The sequence below is a fragment of the Amborella trichopoda genome, chromosome 6 (genome assembly GCF_054954075.1).
Source record: "Amborella trichopoda isolate Santa Cruz 75 chromosome 6, AtrichopodaSantaCruz75HAP2 v2.0, whole genome shotgun sequence".
Classification (NCBI taxonomy): Eukaryota; Viridiplantae; Streptophyta; class Magnoliopsida; order Amborellales; family Amborellaceae; genus Amborella; species Amborella trichopoda.
The window spans coordinates 9,956,339-9,974,761 of NC_142341.1; the positions used below are offsets into that span (position 1 = coordinate 9,956,339).

The 18,423-nt window shown below is 32.9% G+C and overlaps 1 protein-coding gene across 1 annotated transcript; it reads right to left on the minus strand.

The window, feature by feature from the left end:
* Nucleotides 1-16,417: 16,417 nt before the first annotated feature.
* On the minus strand, nucleotides 16,418-17,077 carry LOC105420967 (uncharacterized). The gene has a single exon (XM_011626662.2). It carries the CDS (start codon nucleotides 17,075-17,077, stop codon nucleotides 16,418-16,420), a length of 660 nt encoding a protein of 219 aa, XP_011624964.1.
* Nucleotides 17,078-18,423: the final 1,346 nt, after the last annotated feature.

Here is an 18,423-nt window from a genome sequence, read left to right on the forward strand (position 1 = left end):
GAGAAAAAAGGCAGACTTGTTTTACGGAACTCCATGTGAATGTCACGATTTTGAACATTGGATAGCTCTTTGACTTTGAGATTTAAATAGGCCTTTTTCTCGGATGTTTGTATCGTCGGATACCGGATCAAAAAAAAAAAAAAAAAAGCAACAAAAAAAGGAAAAAAAAAAAAAAAAAAAAAAAAAAGGTCGCGAGGAGGGGTATGGTATTCATAATTTCGGCTAAGTGAGACACGAAATGTTAATTGACCCCGCACAAATAGTGTTCATACGTAATCAACTTTATTTTTTTTCTTCTTTTTTGTATTATTTTAAAAGTAACTCTGGGTACAAGTCATTTTTTAAAATTCATTTTATTCATGTGCTTTATTAATTATGTTTTCAATATACTTTTCATAAATTTTTAGATTTGTTTTATATTTTTTGAACACTTATTAAAATGGCCCCACTCGATTAGGCCAAGTGAACCGATTGGTTTACCGGTTACTTGGACCTGGCCCTTGGTTAGTATTTCTGAGTCTCGTTCGACTTCTCGAACAACGTTGAGAGAGGGAGATTTTTTCCACAAGGATTAAAAACAGTCACGAGAGGTGATTAGGATGCGGTAATTTCAGGGAGCGAAAGGAAGGGTTAGTGGACGAGGATTCAGGGATCATTTGCCACAATGAGGGTGCTCTTCTTTGTTTGGACGCGGAATTTTTTTTCACTATTTTAAGTAAGGGAAAAGTATATAGAGAGCCTAGGCTCTAAACAATCAAGTTAAAGCTTACATTAGAACTTTGGCTAGAAGAGGTTGTTTTGGCACCCAACTATCATGAAATTGATCATCTCCACATCAATATGCATGGACATGAGAAAAAAATGGATTTCAAGTTTTAAAAATATTGCATATTGTAACGCGTTTTTGGACTGTCAATTTTCAATATTTTCAAGTTTTCATAGATCTGCTCGATCTACACTATTTTTTAAACTTTAAAAATTATAACTAAAGATGAAAATATAATTTAAGGCTATCACAAAGCTTTCCATAATTGAAATCATATTTCTCTATACCATTTAAAAGTGGGCTCTAATTTGATTTTTTAGAGCCTGCTTTATACAAGCCGCAGTAGGAAAGATAGATATAAATATTTCAAATATGATCAAATAATATTAGTTTTATTTGACTTTTGGCTTTGAAAAATTGTTTCATACGGGCTAGACCGTATTTCTACATATGTAGGTGTTCCATTTAAAAATAATAGAAACTAATGGTTCGAATGTTTTATTACTAGAATTAATATTTTTAGTTTTAAAACTTAGTTTTTTTCGTATTCATGATCTCCATGTTAGAGATTACATGTCTTCAAAAATTAATTATTAAAATCCATCTTAAAAATAAATTTATTAAGAGCCCGCATTGCTATATATGAGGGCTTGGCCACATAGAAACCTGGTCTTTTTGTTTTTGGGTAAGTATTTCTATTTTTCTTTCGTACAAGGAGGTTTCACAATCTCCTAGCGCTGTCAAATTGAATCTTCTCATGGTTTGTGGTATGTCATAAAGTTTAAAAAATTCATCTTTAAGGTGGCAGATCTTTATTGTATAGTGACCTATCAATTAAGGTTGCATGTATTTTCATTTTTTTGTTTTTTTGTTAAGCCTCTATTTGAGTAGGGTTTTAGAAATACTTCAGTATTACTATTATTATAGTTGTTTGTCAAATCAGTTGGTTGTGAATACATCATTGATTAGGTTCAAAATTCAAAAAAAAAATTGATGAAGTTTGTAAAACAACTCCAATTTGAAATCCGATGGCTAAAGGTATTTAAGACCTCCTTGTAATAGAGGTAGATTACCTCATAATACACAATCCCATAAAAACTAGAAATAACAATTCTAGTGAAAAAACATTTGGAGCGTTAGTTTCTATTGTTTTAGATGGAATACCTACTACACTTTCAAGGCCGCATATGTAGAAATACAGTCCAACCCACATGAAACAATTTTCCAAATTTAATTAATTTTTGAATTCTCTATGCCAATTAGTCGTTGTAGTATAGTAGTAGATGTTGATGGTTTCAAGTTTTAAGCTGGGACACATTGGGATGTAAGCACAATCACTATGGTGCTCCATTGCAGTGCATGCCATAAGAATGGAGAAGGGTGAACATCCCTTAGAATTATAATCCAGGTAGTGCTCCATCGTAGTCTATGATAAATATAGAAAGGGGTGGAGACCCGGCTCGAAATACTAAAGGTAAACGGTGAATACCAACACAATGCTAACCATTTAAAGTATTTCCAAAACTCTTCCCAAACATAGGTTAAACGAAAAAAATGAAAGCTATGCCACCTTAATTTGATAGATCATTTATTTGAAGGGACAAGTATGCAATAACTATTATCTATCTTTGATGAAAGAAAGATATCACAATCACTTTGAAGATGCCGCAACCACTTCGGCCGCTCGACATATTTTTTGAACTTTGTGAACCTTTTTGTACTAAAGGCAAATAGTACTAATATTATGCGATCAAATTTGAAATATTTGTATCTATATTTTCTGTTTTACTTAAAATATTAATAAATAAATAAATAAAATCGATGTTTTATGTCTAAGAATTGACAAAACACAAATATAGGGATGAAATACGATAAGGAATAGGCACAAAGAGAAAGCCATGGCAGTTAAGTTTTCCATTTTAAGTATATTTCTCTTTGTCAATGAAATCAATGATACCTGAACTAAGCCCAACTATGTGTTGAATTCAACGAAATAAGAAACCTCCAGGAGTAACTTTTCCTCAATTGACTAATAAATGGTACTGCAAACTTAGCTTTTATGACAATGTTAATCACATCGAAGGAAAATCCCACCCTATGCAATGGTCTCACTTTAGCTGTTTCAGGGGTTTATAGCCTTAACTCAATGGGGGGGAAGAGAGAACTAATAAGGCTAATTGTATTTGGTTCGTTTGAAATTGACATTTCTATTGCAATTGAGATTTTCATGGGATTCCTAAATGCTCATTTTAAGTCCAAATTTTGGAAATCTCAATTCCACCAAAATAGGTGAAATTGACATTTTATGGAATTTGACCAATTTTATTGCTTAAGAACAAAAAAATATTAAAATTTTAGAGAGAGAAACTATATCAAATTTTAGAGATAGAAAACATACGAAATTTTATAGAGAGAAAATATACGAAATTTTTTAGAGAAAAACAATCTCAATTTTTAGAGAGAGAAACTATCACAAATTTAAAGATTTAGAGAGACTGTATTAAAATTCTAGAGAGAGAAACTATCTCAAATCTTAAGATTTAGAGAGAAAAACTTTCCTAAAATTTTAGTGAGAGAAACTACATTGAATTTTAGAGAGAGGAACTACTTAAATTTTTTTAGAGAGAAAGCATCTCAATATTTTAGAGAAAGTAACTATATCAAATTTCAGAGTGAGAAAGTACCTTAAATTTTTTAAAGACAGGAACTATCTAAAATGTTTTAGTGAGAGAGAAACGATCTCAAAATTTAAGTTTTTGAGAGAAAGCATCTCAAAATTTTAGAAAGTAACTATATCAAATTTTAGAGTGAGAAAGTACCTAAAATTTGTAAAGAAAAAAATATCTTAAAAGTTTTAGAAGGAAACTAGTTCAAATTTTAAATTTTAGATAGAGAAAGTATCTTAAAATTTTGTATATGAAAATTTTATAGAGAAAAACTATATCAAATTTTAAGTTTTAGATGCAGAAAGCATCTCAAAATTTTAGAGAGGGAAACTATATCAAATTTTAGAGAGAGAAAGTATATAAAATTTTTAAAGTGAGAAACTATCTTAAAATGTTTAGAAAGATTATTTCAAATTTTAGAGAAAATTTTATAGCGAGAAACTATGTAAATTTTTGTGTGTGTGAGAGAGAAAGGATATGCATTTCCAAAAAAAAGATTCACAACCAACTGATTTGACAGGCAATCTTTAATAATAAAGGTGAGCTTTGTGTAGAGCCTAGGCTCTAAACAATCCAATTAGAGCCTACCTTCAAATAGAGTCCAGGAATGTGGTTTCAATACTGGAAATTTTTATGATAGCTTTAAAATATATTTTCATATTTATTTATAAATTTTAAAGCTTCAAAAATAGTGTAGATCGAGATATCTATAAAAACTTGAAAATCTTTAAAATTGACGGTCCAAAAATGCGTTACAAAATGCACTATTTCTAAAACTTGAACTCCATTTTTTTCTCATGTCCATGCATCTTGATGTCTTGATGATCAATTTGAGGATATTTGGGCATCAAAACAACCTCTTCTAGTGAAAGTTTTGAGGTAAGCTCGAATTTGATTGTTTAGAGCCTCGGCTCTATATAAAATTTTCCCTAATAAATGTTTATTTATTTATATTTAGGTGTGGTCTGTATTAGGCTAAGGCCCCACACATTCAAAGTAAGATGCACCTTAAAATAGTGTTGAAAGATGTTATTTCAGTATTGGAAATCTTTGTGATGGCCTAAAGACGTAGTTTTAATGCCAAAAATCCTTGTGGTGATCTAAATATCTAGTTTCATCCTTATTTCCTTTTGAGAGATGATCTAATGCAACGGTTGTATTATAGTATAATGCAATGATACTTTTAGAAAACTATGTTTGGGGTATTTGTATGATTTTAAATTTTACACACACACACTCTTCATCTCAATAATCAATCCTCAAAAAAAAAAAATTCAATTTAAACCCTAGATATCTTTCTAATTAACTATGATTGTAATATATATAATTATTATAATTATTATGATTATTACATATAATTAATGTTATTATACATTTGTATAGATTAATTAGTATGTATTACAATATTATATTATAATATCATATAGTATTATAATATTATATTATATATGTTATAATACTATATACAATATTAGGTATGTTTTTATTACATATAATTAATATGTAAATACATATGGGATTAATATGTTTCTAGCACTAAAATTGCATCTTTCAACATGGTTTGGTGGTGCAGTACTACGGTCGGTGGCCTATACAAACCACATGCATATACGGCATATGCACCCTTTTTGAACTACACATGACCTAGCTTATAGTTCATTAGTAACAACTGAGCCTCTCTCTCTCTCTCTCTCTCTCTACATATGACCTAGCATGTTTATTATGTTCACAGTTTAATTATGGTGTAACAGATAGTTAACATTAAATCAGTATTGAGAGCAAAATAAGCTTTGTTTTTTGGTGTTGAAATTAAGCCATATTTAAGGGCTTACGTGCTACGTTTCTCAAACAAGTGACACAAATAGCCCTAGACAGACCATCGTAAAATACTCCCCACAGTGGTGAGCTTAAAAGGTAGAGTTGAATGTGTTTGGTAGTCCATGCAAGTAGGGCCTAAAGCAGTCCAAGGACCCTCATAAGAACACTTTGGATCCAAAACTCGTAACATTTGCTTAGCTTACACAATTGAGGAGGTTTGGTAAGAAAAAACACATGAGTATAGAGTGGTTTACAGGCGGACTCTAAAATTTTAGGTAAAATACGAAATGTTCGACTTATATTTGGAGCTTACAAAAGAAGGTTGATCAACTCACTTTTTATATTTTTTTCAAAACTTCCCCTAGGTCAACCCAAATTTTGATTTTTTTTAGTTTTTCTTGTTAATAGCTTATTGCCCCAAGCTTTAAGCTATTGCCGTACTAATGAAAATACTAAACAAACTAAAAAAAATACAAAAACATTAATTTCGAGTTGGGATAGCCAATTTTGAAAAAATATAAAAAGTGGGTTGACCAATCTTCTTTGTAATTTCTAAATATAAGTGAAACATTTCATATTTTAGCTAAAATTTAGGGTTCGTACATAGATCAATCTTCAATTTATATGTATCAAATGAGAGAGATACTAAACGTGCTCATTCAATTTACATGTATCTTTAGCCAATATGTTCTCTCTAAAGCATGTATAGTATATCTCTGTGTAATCTCCCACCTGTATTTCTTGAAATGTTCTCTCTCTACGCCCCCATGCATCACAAGTCTAGAAATCGTTAAGGGCATGTTTGTTAGTTTAAGGGGCAGTTGTCAAAACTGGCGCACAAAGGGGAAGCAGTGTTCAGTTAGTGGCCCGAGTCATAAGCGAGAAAGTGGGTCGTTAACTCTCCCCCTAAATCCTCTATAAAAAGCCCCTCAATTCTATGCTTCCCATATCATCATTAACATCTCACTTCCTATCTCTCTCTGTACTCTCTCTCCTAATGTTCTCACTCTAAATTCAACGTTTTGGGAAAATGGAAGATTTGATGTGTTCATGCTTTCCACAGGCTTTCTTGAACATGCTGCTCAAACCAGTCTTCTTCCATGTTTATGGAGAAGCAAAGTTGAGTGACAAATTTAAGAATGCTTGTGGAAAACATGGAAATGAATCACAAGGTCACAATGCAGGTTTGAAGGTAAGGAGAACATTTACATGAGTTTGAGAAAAGTAATTCTCGAGTTGTTTATTTGAAGGTAATCTCTCATTATGATTTAAAGTTAATCATTATTGTAAGAAATTTTATTTTTGTATAATTGGGCCTTAAGCCCCCATGAAGATGCATTATTGAGCTTATCAAAGATGTGAATAAATCCTCTAATTTATAGGATTACAAAGTTGTATACTACTAAAGAAACAAACATATATAATGAACCACATTTTTAATATGGGTACACATAAGAGGAAAGAAAATATTGTTTCTAAATATCATTGTAAGTTTCTATATTTTTCATAATTAGCAATGCCAATGTCTTAATTTTGGCTCCGTTATGTATGAAATGGAAATGTGTGTGCACGTGTTAGTTGTTTGCATGCATATGTGTGTGCATGTATGAGAAAGAAAGAGTAGTATTTGCAAAGTTGGCCGATACAACTCATCCAAAAAGTAAGGTATTTTTTTGTAATGCGTTTTTGTGTTATTTATCCTTTTGGTAAAGATTGACAAATACTTATTTCTATTTATTTTTTTTTGTTTCTTAGATTATCTCTAAGGTATGCTTGGGCATAACTTCATTTTTTTCACTATTTTTTTATTTCATTTGGATGTGTTTTGTTTAATTATGCTTTAAATATACATTTCATATTTTTTTTATATTTTTAAGTTTTTATTTTTATTTTTTTAAAACTCTTTGGACTGGCCAAGACCTGTTTGGTTAGATTAAGTGAATTGGCTTTACCGGTTATTTGGGCCCGGCCCTTAGCCATTTTTTCGAGTTCAATTTGATTTGTTGAACATGGAAAGAGAGAGAAAGAGATAGAGAGGGACTTTTTCTAAAAGGATTAAAAGCTGTTTCGAAAGGTGGTGAGGAGGAAATTTCATGGACCTAAAGGGAGCGATAGTAAACTAAGATTCGGGGATCGTTTGCCACAATGAGGGTGCTCTTCTTTGTTTATTCAGGCAAAAGCTATGCGAGTTCCACAAGCCAAAAAGAAATTATAAGGCGAAATTATTTCTTTTGCCTTAAGATTTTCTTATTTCGCTGAATTCTACCTATAGGTTGGTTTAGTATTGGTATCATTGACAAAGATAAATATATTTAAAATAGTTAGATCAATTACAAAATAGGAACATTGTATTATCAAATTATTACAAAATGAGAACAGTATTATCAAATTATGGGTGGCATCCATACTTTTTACCTTTTTTTTATTTTTCAATTTACCCCATATAAACCAAATACCGGACAGCTATTTGTTACCCCAAAACCATTCAACCCTCTGGTGCCTCCCGAAAAATTCCCCTCTTTCTCTAAATAGATAGACGCTTTTGATTTTAGACAGAGAGAGATGGAAGGGGTCACGGGGGTCAATGGAAGGGGTGCCTACAAAGCTTACGGGGAGGTAAAGAATGAGGAGCTCCGTTCCACTCTCTCTCTCTGTTCAAAGTTCATGCTTTTAAAGCTTCTTGCCCTTTTATCTTTCCTTTGAGTTTTGTTTTAGAGATGCTATGCATGTTGTTTGGGATTTTTGTGCTTGGGGTCATCCTCTTTACATCAAATTTCAATGGGTTTGTTCTTTTTAATAGTGATGGGTTTGCTTGGGGGCGAAGAATTTTACTTAGTTTGATTATCTGGAGATAGAGGATACATTCTAGTCATTTGTTCCGGTATTTCAAACACCAAACAACAAAAAAAACTAAAAAGCAAGAAGATGGTCATTCCAGCACCGGAAAGCATTTTTTTACTTTGAAAGAGTCTTTTTTTACTTTGAAAAATATAAGCCCCAGTCCGACGTAATTTGGGAACACAATGTTCCCGTTTTGAATTTATTCCCTGACATTTTCAAAAATTAATTGCCATGGCTTTCTCTCTATGCCAAAGGCACAAGTATACTTCGAATTTCATCTATTATTAAAGGGGAAATACGTTACAAGATGCACTGTCTTCACTATTTTTTTATCTTTAAATTTTATATTTAAAGATGATAATATATTTCAAGGCTATCATAAAGATTTTCAATATTGAAACCACATTTCTCGACATTATTTGAAGGTGGGTTCTAATTAGATTGTTTAGAGCCTCTGCGCTATACAAACTGCACCCTTCTTAGAGTACCGTTTTTTATTTTTATTTTTATCTTTATCTTTTTTTTATTATTTTTTATTGTTTGAAGTAAAGCAACATAAATATTTCCAATATGATTGCATAATATTAATACTATTTAACTTTGATACAAGGAGATTCACAATCTCCTTGTGCTGTCGGATTGAACGCACTTATAGTTTGTGTTACAAAGTTCAAAAAATTTATGATTGTGACATCCTCCTTGCATCAAAGATTTATTGTATAGTTTTCCTTTCCCTTTCAAATAAGTGACCTATTGATCAAGGAGGCACGGCTTTCATTTTTTCGTTAAGCCTCTTATTAGGAAGGGTTTTAAGAACACTTCAGATGGGGTGGCATTGTATTGGTAATCAAGGATTCACTATTTGCCTGTCAATATTTGGGGCCCTATTCCATTAGATGGATCTTGGAAATAGACCAAATACGCTATGTTTTGTCTTCTATTTGTAAAGGGGTGGAGACCCCTTGCTATATTTATTTTAGAGCACGATGGAGCACCACATGGATTATTATTCTATATGGAAAGTGATGTTCACCCTTCTCCATTCTTATCCCATGCACCGCAATGGAGCACCATAGTGATTGTGCTTATATCCCAATGCGTCCCTGGAAATCATATATAGCTCTAGCCATCTGATTTTAAATTGCATAGCTTGAGTTGTGTCACAAAATTTGATAATTTATTTTTTTGAATTTTGAACTATGCTACATTCACAACCAACTGATTTTACAGGCAATCTTTAATAATAAAGGTGAGGTTTGTATAGAGCCTAGGCTCTAAACAATTCAATTAGAGCCTACCTTCAAATAGTGTCGAGGAATGTGGTTTCAATACTGGAAATTTTTTCAATAGCTTTAAAATATATTTTTATATTTATTTATAAATTTTAAAGCTTCAAAAACAGTGTAGATCGAGATATCTATAAAAACTTGAAAATCTTTAAAATTGACGGTCCAAAAATGCGTTACAAAATATACTATTTCTAAAACTTGAACTCCATTTTTTTATCATGTCCATGCATCTTGATGTCTTGATGATCAATTTGAGGATATTTGGGCATCAAAACAACCTCTTCTAGTGAAAGTTTTGACGTAAGCTCGAATTTGATTGTTTAGAGCCTCGGCTCTCTAAGGAATAGGCACAAAGAGAAAGCCATGGCAGTTAAGTTTTCCATTTTAAGTATATTTCTCTTTGTCAATGAAATCAATGATACCTGAACTAAGCCCAACTATGTGTTGAATTCAACGAAATAAGAAACCTCTAGGAGTAACTTTTCCTCAATTGACTAATAAATGGTACTGCAAACTTAGCTTTTATGACAATGTTAATCACATCGAAGGAAAATCCCACCCTATGCAATGGTCTCACTTTAGCTGTTTCAGGGGTTTATAGCCTTAACTCAATGGGGGGCAGAGAGAACTAATAAGGCTAATTGTATTTGGTTCGTTTGGAATTGCAATAGAGAGAGAACTAATAAGGCTAATTGTATTTGGTTCGTTTGGAATTGACATTTCTATTGCAATTGAGATTTTCATTGCAATTGAGATTTTCAAGGGATTCCTAAATGCTCATTTTAAGTCCAAATTTTGGAAATCTCAATTCCACCAAAATAGGTGAAATTGACATTTTATGGAATTTGACCAATTTTATTGCTTAAGAACAAAAAAATATTAAAATTTTAGAGAGAGAAACTATATCAAATTTTAGAGATAGAAAACATACGAAATTTTATAGAGAGAAAAAATATACGAAATTTTTTAGATAAAAACAATCTCAAATTTTTAGAGAGAGAAACTATCACAAATTTAAAGATTTAGAGAGACTGTATTAAAATTCTAGAGAGAGAAACTATCTCAAATCTTAAGATTTAGAGAGAAAAAGTATCCTAAAATTTTAGTGAGAGAAACTACATTGAATTTTAGAGAGAGGAACTACTTAAATTTTTTTAGAGAGAAAGCATCTCAATATTTTAGAGAGAGTAACTATCTCAAATTTCAGAGTGAGAAAGTACCTTAAATTTTTTAAAGACAGGAACTATCTAAAATGTTTTAGTGAGAGAGAAACGATCTCAAAATTTAAGTTTTTGAGAGAAAGCATCTCAAAATTTTAGAAAGTAACTATATCAAATTTTAGAGTGAGAAAGTACCTAAAATTTGTAAAGAAAAAAATATCTTAAAAGTTTTAGAAGGAAACTAGTTCAAATTTTAAATTTTAGATAGAAAAAGTATCTTAAAATTTTGTATATGAAAATTTTATAGAGAGAAACTATATCAAATTTTAAGTTTTAGATGCAGAAAGCATCTCAAAATTTTAGAGAGGGAAACTATATCAAATTTTAGAGAGAGAAAGTATATAAAATTTTTAAAGTGAGAACTATCTTAAAATTTTTAGAAAGATTATTTCAAATTTTAGAGAAAATTTTATAGCGAGAAACTATGTCAAATTTTTGTGTGTGAGAGAGAAAGGATATGCATTTCCAAAAAAAAGATTTCCAACCAATCCAAATAAGGAATTTGTATTTCTCTGATTTTTCCTGATCGAAACAGCGTACACCAGATTCCAAGAAATGTCAGTTCCAATAAGTCTCAATTCCATGATTGACTTTTTTTAAGATTAAAAAAATCCAAGGATCCAAATAGACCCTTTAGGAATTTTTCCTTGTAATTTCTATTTGGCTAGCAAAACCCTCGTAGCATCTGCCTAAATAAACAAACAAGAGCACCCTTATTGTAGCAAATCTTGGTCCATCAACCCTCCGTTTTCCCCTAAAATTTCCACATCCTCACCACCCCTCGCAACAGCCCTCGTTGAAAATGTCTCTCTCCCTCAGATAAATTGAACTAAACTCAGAAACTAGCCAAGAGCAGCATTTAAGTAATTGGCAAATCACCAGGGCTAACTGGGCACGTCAAGGCCAGTCCAAAAAGTATTAAAAAAATAAAAAATAAAAATACATAAAAAAATCCAAATAAAATACCCCGCCGGACCACCTAAACCGATTAAAATCGGATAAGCAAGTACATCGTTACAGTTTGCCTGGCCTGAGTTGGTCCAGCCGAGTTAGCAAACAGTGTTCTCTCTTCGACAGACACATGCACATGCATGAAAACAACCAACACGTGGACACACGTTTACGTTCCATACATAACGGGGCATTGATAATCATTTGCTTTAAATCATCAACTCAAGAATTACTCTTCTCGAATTCATGTAAAAATTTTCTTTACCTTCGAATTTCAAACCATTCAACTCGAGAATTACTCTACTTGAATTCATGTAAAAATATTATTTACCTTGGAACATGCATTGTGACCGACGTTATGATTCATTCTATGATTTCCGCAGGCATTCTTAAACTTGTTACTCAACTTTGCTTCTCCATAGCATGGAAGAAGACGGGTTCGAGCAGCATGTTCAAGAAACCCTGTGGAAAGCATGAACACATCAAATCTTCCATTTTCCCAAAACGTTGAGAATAGAGAGAAAAATCCGGATGATGATATGAAAAGAGAGAGATGGGAAAAGAGAGAGAGAATATGTAATTGATGATAAGGGAAGTACACAATTGAGGGGCTTTTATAGAGGATTTGGGGAAGAGTTAACCACCTACTTTCTCACGTAGGACTCGGGCCGCAAACTGAATGCTGCTTCCTCTTTGTGCGTCAGTTTTGATAACTGCCCCTAAAAGTAACAAACATACCCTTAACGGTTACTAGACTTGTGATGAAATATAGGAGGGAGATCATGGAGAGACATAAACTAAACATGCTTTAGAGATAACATATTGTTCAAGCATATGAAAGGAAAAATTTATATAGAGCCGAGGTTCTAAACAATCAAATTGGAGCCTACCTCAAAAATTTCACTAGAAGAAGTTGTTTTGATGTCTAAATATCCTCAAATTGATCATCTCGACATCAAGATGCACAAACATGAGAAAAAAAATGGATTCCAAATTTTAGAAATAGTGTATTTTGTAACGCATTTTTGGACCGTCAATTTTCAAGATTTTCAAGTTTTCATAGATATGTCGATCTACACTATTTTTAAAGATCTGAACTTTATAAATAAAGATGAAAATATATTTTAAGGGTATCACAAAGATTTCTACTATTGAAACCACATTTCTCGATACTATTTGAAGGTAGGCTCTAATTTGATTGTTTAAAGCGCTCTGCACCATAAATTGAATAATGGTTACATACCTAATAAATATCCTGGTTACTTTGAATATCAATATTTTGAAGGCAAAAGTTTATATAGAGCCTACCTCAAAAATTTCAAGAGATTGTTTTGATGCTCAAATAACCACAAATTGATCATCTCGACATCAAGATGCATGAATATGAGGAAAAAATGGATCTCAAGTTTTGGAAATAGTGTATTTTGTAGCACATGTTTGGACCATCAATTTCAAAGATTTTCAAGTTTTCATAGATATGTCGATTACACTATTTTTGAAGCTTTGAACTTTATAAATAAAAATGAAAATATATTTTAAGGCTATCACAAAGATTTCTACTATTGAAACCACATTTCTCGATACTATTTGAAGGTAGGCTCTAATTTGATTGTTTAAACCGCTCCGCACCATAAATTGAATAACAGTTACGTACCTAGTAAATATCATGGTTACTTTGAATATCAATATTTTGAAGGAAAAAGTTTATATAGAGCCGAAGGTTCTCAACAATCAAATTAGAACCTACCTCAAAAATTTAACGAGATTGTTTATATGCCCAAATATCATCAAATTAATCATCTCGACATCAAGATGCATGAACATGAGAAAAAAAAATTGATCTCAAGTTTTGGAAATAGTGTAACTTGTAACGTATTTTTGGACCATCAAGTTTCAAGATTTTCAAGTTTTCATAGATTTGTCGATCTATAATATTTTTTAAGCTTTAAACTTTATAAATAAAGATGAAAACATATTTTAAGGCTAACACAAAAATTTCTAATATTGAAATCACATTTCTCGACACTATTTGAAGGTAGGCTCTAATTTGATTATTTAGAGCCTAGGCTCTATACAAACCGCACCTTGAATATCAAAAGCAATGTAGGTGTCCGAGCCTAATTTGCTCTATCGTTCTTCTTCTTTTTTGTATTATATTTAAAGTACCTCGGGTAGAATTCAATTTTTAAATTTCATTTTATTCACTGCTTCTCAACTTTATTTGGATGTGCTTTGTTTAATTATGTTTTAAATATACTTTTCATAATTTTTTAGATTTGTTTTGTATTTTTTTATTTTTTTAGCACTTATTGGATTGCTCGGTTAGGCTAAGTGAATCGGTTTACCGGTTACTTAGACCTAGCCCTTGGCTAGTTTCTGAGTCTGGTTAGATTTCTCGAACATTGAGAAGAGATTTTGCCCAAAAGGATTAAACGCAGTTACGAGAGGTAGTGAGGATGTGGTCATTTCGGGGAGTGAAAGGAAGGGTGGTTAGTGAACGAAGATTTAGGGATTGTTTGCCACAATGACGGTGCTTTTCTTTTGTTTGGACACGGATTTTTTTTTTTCAGTATTTTAAGTAAGGGAAAAGTTTATAGAGAGCTTAGGCTATCAAATATCTCCACATCAAGATGCATGGACATGAGAAAAAAAGTGGATTTCAAGTTTTTGAAATGGAGCATTTTTGGGCCGTCAATTTTCAAGATTTTCAAGTTTTCATAGAACTTCTCGATCTACACTATTTTTTAAGCTTTAAAAATTATAAGTAAAGACTTCTATCAAAAAAAATATTATAAGTAAAGATGAAAATATAATTTAAGGCTATCACAAGGCTTTTCAATATTGAAATCATATTTCTCAATACTAGCTTCTGCGTTATACAAACATAGATATAAATATTTCAAATATGATCCCATAATATTAGTTGTATTTGACTTTTTGTTTTGGAAAATTGTTTCATGCAGGCTAGACTGCATTTCTACATATGCGGTCCAAAAAAGTATAAAGCACCCATTTTAAATATGGATGCAAGTATGTGTTCCATCTTAAAAATATAGGAACTAACGGTTTGAATGTTTTATTACTATAATTATTATTTTTATTTTAAAAATTATTTATTTTGTCCAAATGTTTTATTACTAGAATTATTATTTCTATTTTAAAACTTATCTATTTTTTGGTTTTCATAATCTCCATGTTAGAGATTACATGTCCTTAAAAATTAATTATTAAAATCCATCTTAAAAATAGATTTATTAAGAGGCCTGTATTGCTACATATGCGGGCTTGGCCACATAGAAACCATGTCCTTTTGTTTATGGGTAAGTAGTTCTATTTTATTTTATTTTTGACAGAAATTCCACAGTTGTATTAAGCTAGAACGAAATTACAGAATAAGAAACAATAGTTTCAGGAAGGGAGGAACCTCTTTTAGCAAGAGAGTCTGCAACACATAGGCCTCCCTATAAACATGAACAAAGGAAATGGAAAAAGAAGATGCGAGGTCCAAAATCTGAAGCAACTAAGATTTGAGCTCCGAAGACAGCTTTTGCTCCCCTTTACACCACTTAATGATAGTTAGAGAATCCCCTTCAAGGATACAATAACACCCCACATTCTTTTCCACAAAGATACGCAGACCATAGAAAAGAGCAACAACTTCTGTAAAATTAGCTATACGCATCCCAAGTGGACCTGCGTACGTAAAGATCACGTTCTCCATCCAATCCCTAAGCACACCACCAAAGCCAGCTGGGCCTGGATTCCTTATCTAACTGCCGTCAAAATTAAGCTTGTATACATCAAGGAGTGAAGCCACCTATCTTCAGTTAGGTCTACAATTTAAAGAAACCCATATGAAACAAATTATTTAAATTTTTTCTGGCATCCGCTTCCGATATGTCCTGACCAACTTTAGTAACTAAAAGATATAACCAAATTGAGTGCAAAACTATCTCCAATATTTTTCCAAAAGGCAGACATATCCCCTCAAAAGCACTCTTATTTCTCTGTTTCCAGATTTCCCATAGAATGACACCTCTAATAATTTGTCAAATAACAATTCTGGTTCGTGACAAATCAACCATACAATTTTGTAAGATCCTAACCACTGAAGGTGGCAATATAAATGCAATCTCAAGTTGAACAAAGAACAAACTCTAGAGGCGAAGAGCAGAAGGACAATGAAGGAAGAGATGGTCGCCAGATTCCCCATCAGCCTCACACATGAGACAAATATTTGGCAGAATTTTCCCTCTCTTGATAAGATTATTTATCGTGAGCACCTTATTTTGAACCGCCAGCCATAAAAGCCTTGTACTTTGAGAGGAAGATGCGATTTTCAGATAATGGTTATCTCAGGCATGAACCATCTCTATCTATCGTGCAAAAGTAATAGGTATGGACTTCACCGAATAAACTCCATTTGTATCAATCTCCCATACCACCTCATCCTCAGCATTAAGAGGGATATAGACTTTCTCCAATAACTTTAGTAAACCAGAGAGTTAAGAGAAAAGAGAGTCAGGGATTCTATTATATGGAAGATTAATACTCCACACAATTTGGTCACCCCTACAAACAAAACTATCTGAAACAGTAGCATTGGGGTTGGCCATCCTCTGGAAAACCAACGGAAAGAGTATTTTCAACGGAGAATCCCCCAACCATTTGTGGTGTCAGAAAGAAATATTGCTGCCATTGTCATGAACCAACGATTATCTCTATGAATAAAACCTTTGCAGGAATGAATAGACCTCCAACAAGCAGACATTCCCCTAATTCCACTTCTAGCCCCCACCCATATACTAAAACAATCCGACCCATACTTCGAAGCAATGACTTCATACTAGAGGTGATCTTTAAGAATTAAACTCCCCCACCACCACTTACAGAGTAAAGCTTGATTAACAGTTTTGATTTCCTAATGCCGAGCCCCCCTTCCTTCTTGGGCGTGCACACCCTATCCCATCGAAGAAGACGAAATTTCCTTGTCTCCACTGAGGATCCCCAAAGAAAGTTTCTCATCGTCGTTTCAATTTTCCTAGCCACCGAAGAAGGGATTTGTAAAATTGACATTTGATAAACAGATAACTTCGACAGACAAGCCTTAATAAACGTAACCTTTCCTGCAAATGAGAGATATTTAAACTTCCATAGATCAAGTTTAACTTGGATGCGCTGTAGAATTTTATCCCAGGCAGCAATTGGCAGGCGTCCATCTGATAACAGCATCCCCAAATAAGTAATCGGGAATTTTTCTACCTTACACCCCAGCCACTGCGCTGTTGACCACACCTCCTCATCACTGCAAGTTAAGCCAACAACACTTGTTTTCTCGAAGTTAACCTTTAAGCCTAAGGCAACTTCGCAACATTTCAGCAATGTAACAATATTGGTAACCTGAGAACTCTGAGCTTCACAAAAGATTAGAGTATCATCAGCATACTGCAAATAGAAGATACAAGGTCTCCCATTAAGCATTTGAAAACCCGAGAAGTGCCCATTCCTTGCCACATTTGTCAACATCAAACTAAAATACTTTGTATAAATGGTAAAGAGAAAAGGAGAGAGGGGGTCCCCTTGACGAAGACCTCGTGTAGCCTTAAAAAACCCAATCGAACTCCCTTTGTACGAAATGGAAAAGTGGGTTGAAGATAAGCAACCAAATATCCATTGTCTTAATTTATCACTGAAACCCATATTTTTCATAATTTCGAACAGAATTTTTCACTCCACACTATCATAGGCCTTCTCCATGTCAAGTTTGATAACCACACCAGACTTTTTAAGAATCAAAACAATGAGTGTAGAGTTCACCCTCTAAATAGATTTCCTCTCCATAAAAAACCCCTGGTCATTTCTAATAGCTCACTACTAATCAAATTTCAGAATTTATGAAAAAAGATTAATGAAAAGCCATTTGGACCAAGTGCCTTATCACCCGAGAGAGCAAAGACAATCTCTTTTAGTTCATCCATAGAGACATCCCTATCCAATATATGAATGAGATTAGGCGGGAGAACTCTAAAACCCACACGACTGAGTCTAGGAGTGAATTTTACTTCAGAAGTAAAGGCACACTAAAAGTGATTAATAATAGTTTGAGTCATCCCGTTATTATCATCAGCATCAACTCCTTAGATAATAAGACCAGAAACATCATTTTGACGTCTCCTAGTATTAGCAATTGCATGGAAAAAATTAATGCTTATATCACCTTCCTTTAGCCACTTCACCACTGACCTTTATTTCCATTACACCTCTTCCACTCTTCTTAGCTCCTGTAACTCATTCAATTTGGCACTTCTCACACCAGTCATCTCTTCAAACCACTCCCCAGACTGTTGCATAACTTATCAGACCCCTCAATAGCTCCCAACACTTATTCCACTTTCTTTTTAACAGAATAACACTTATCTCTTTTCCAATCCATAAGTTTATGTTTAATATTCAACAACTGTTTATGAATTTGGAAGTCAAGAGTCCCACCAAAAATAGAATTGTCCCAGGTTTTATTGATAAGGTCAAGAACATCCTTCTCCTGTAACTACCCAACTTTGAATCTGAAAGGTTTTGTGCCTCCGACCAAAAATTAGAGGCTAACATGATAGGAGTATGATTAGAAGAAGGTCTAGGAAGGCCTTTCACAGAGGCTAAAGGAAATGTTTCAGACCACTCAGCAGTTCTATTTGTCTTTCGTACAAGGAGGTTTCTCAATCTCCTAGAGCTGTCAAATTAAATCTACTCACGGTTTGTGATATGCCACAAAGTTTAAAAAATTCATCAAACAGCCGAAGTGATTGTGACATACTCCTCTCATTATAGATAGTTTTATTGTCTAGTTTTCCTTTCAAATAAGTGACCTATCAATT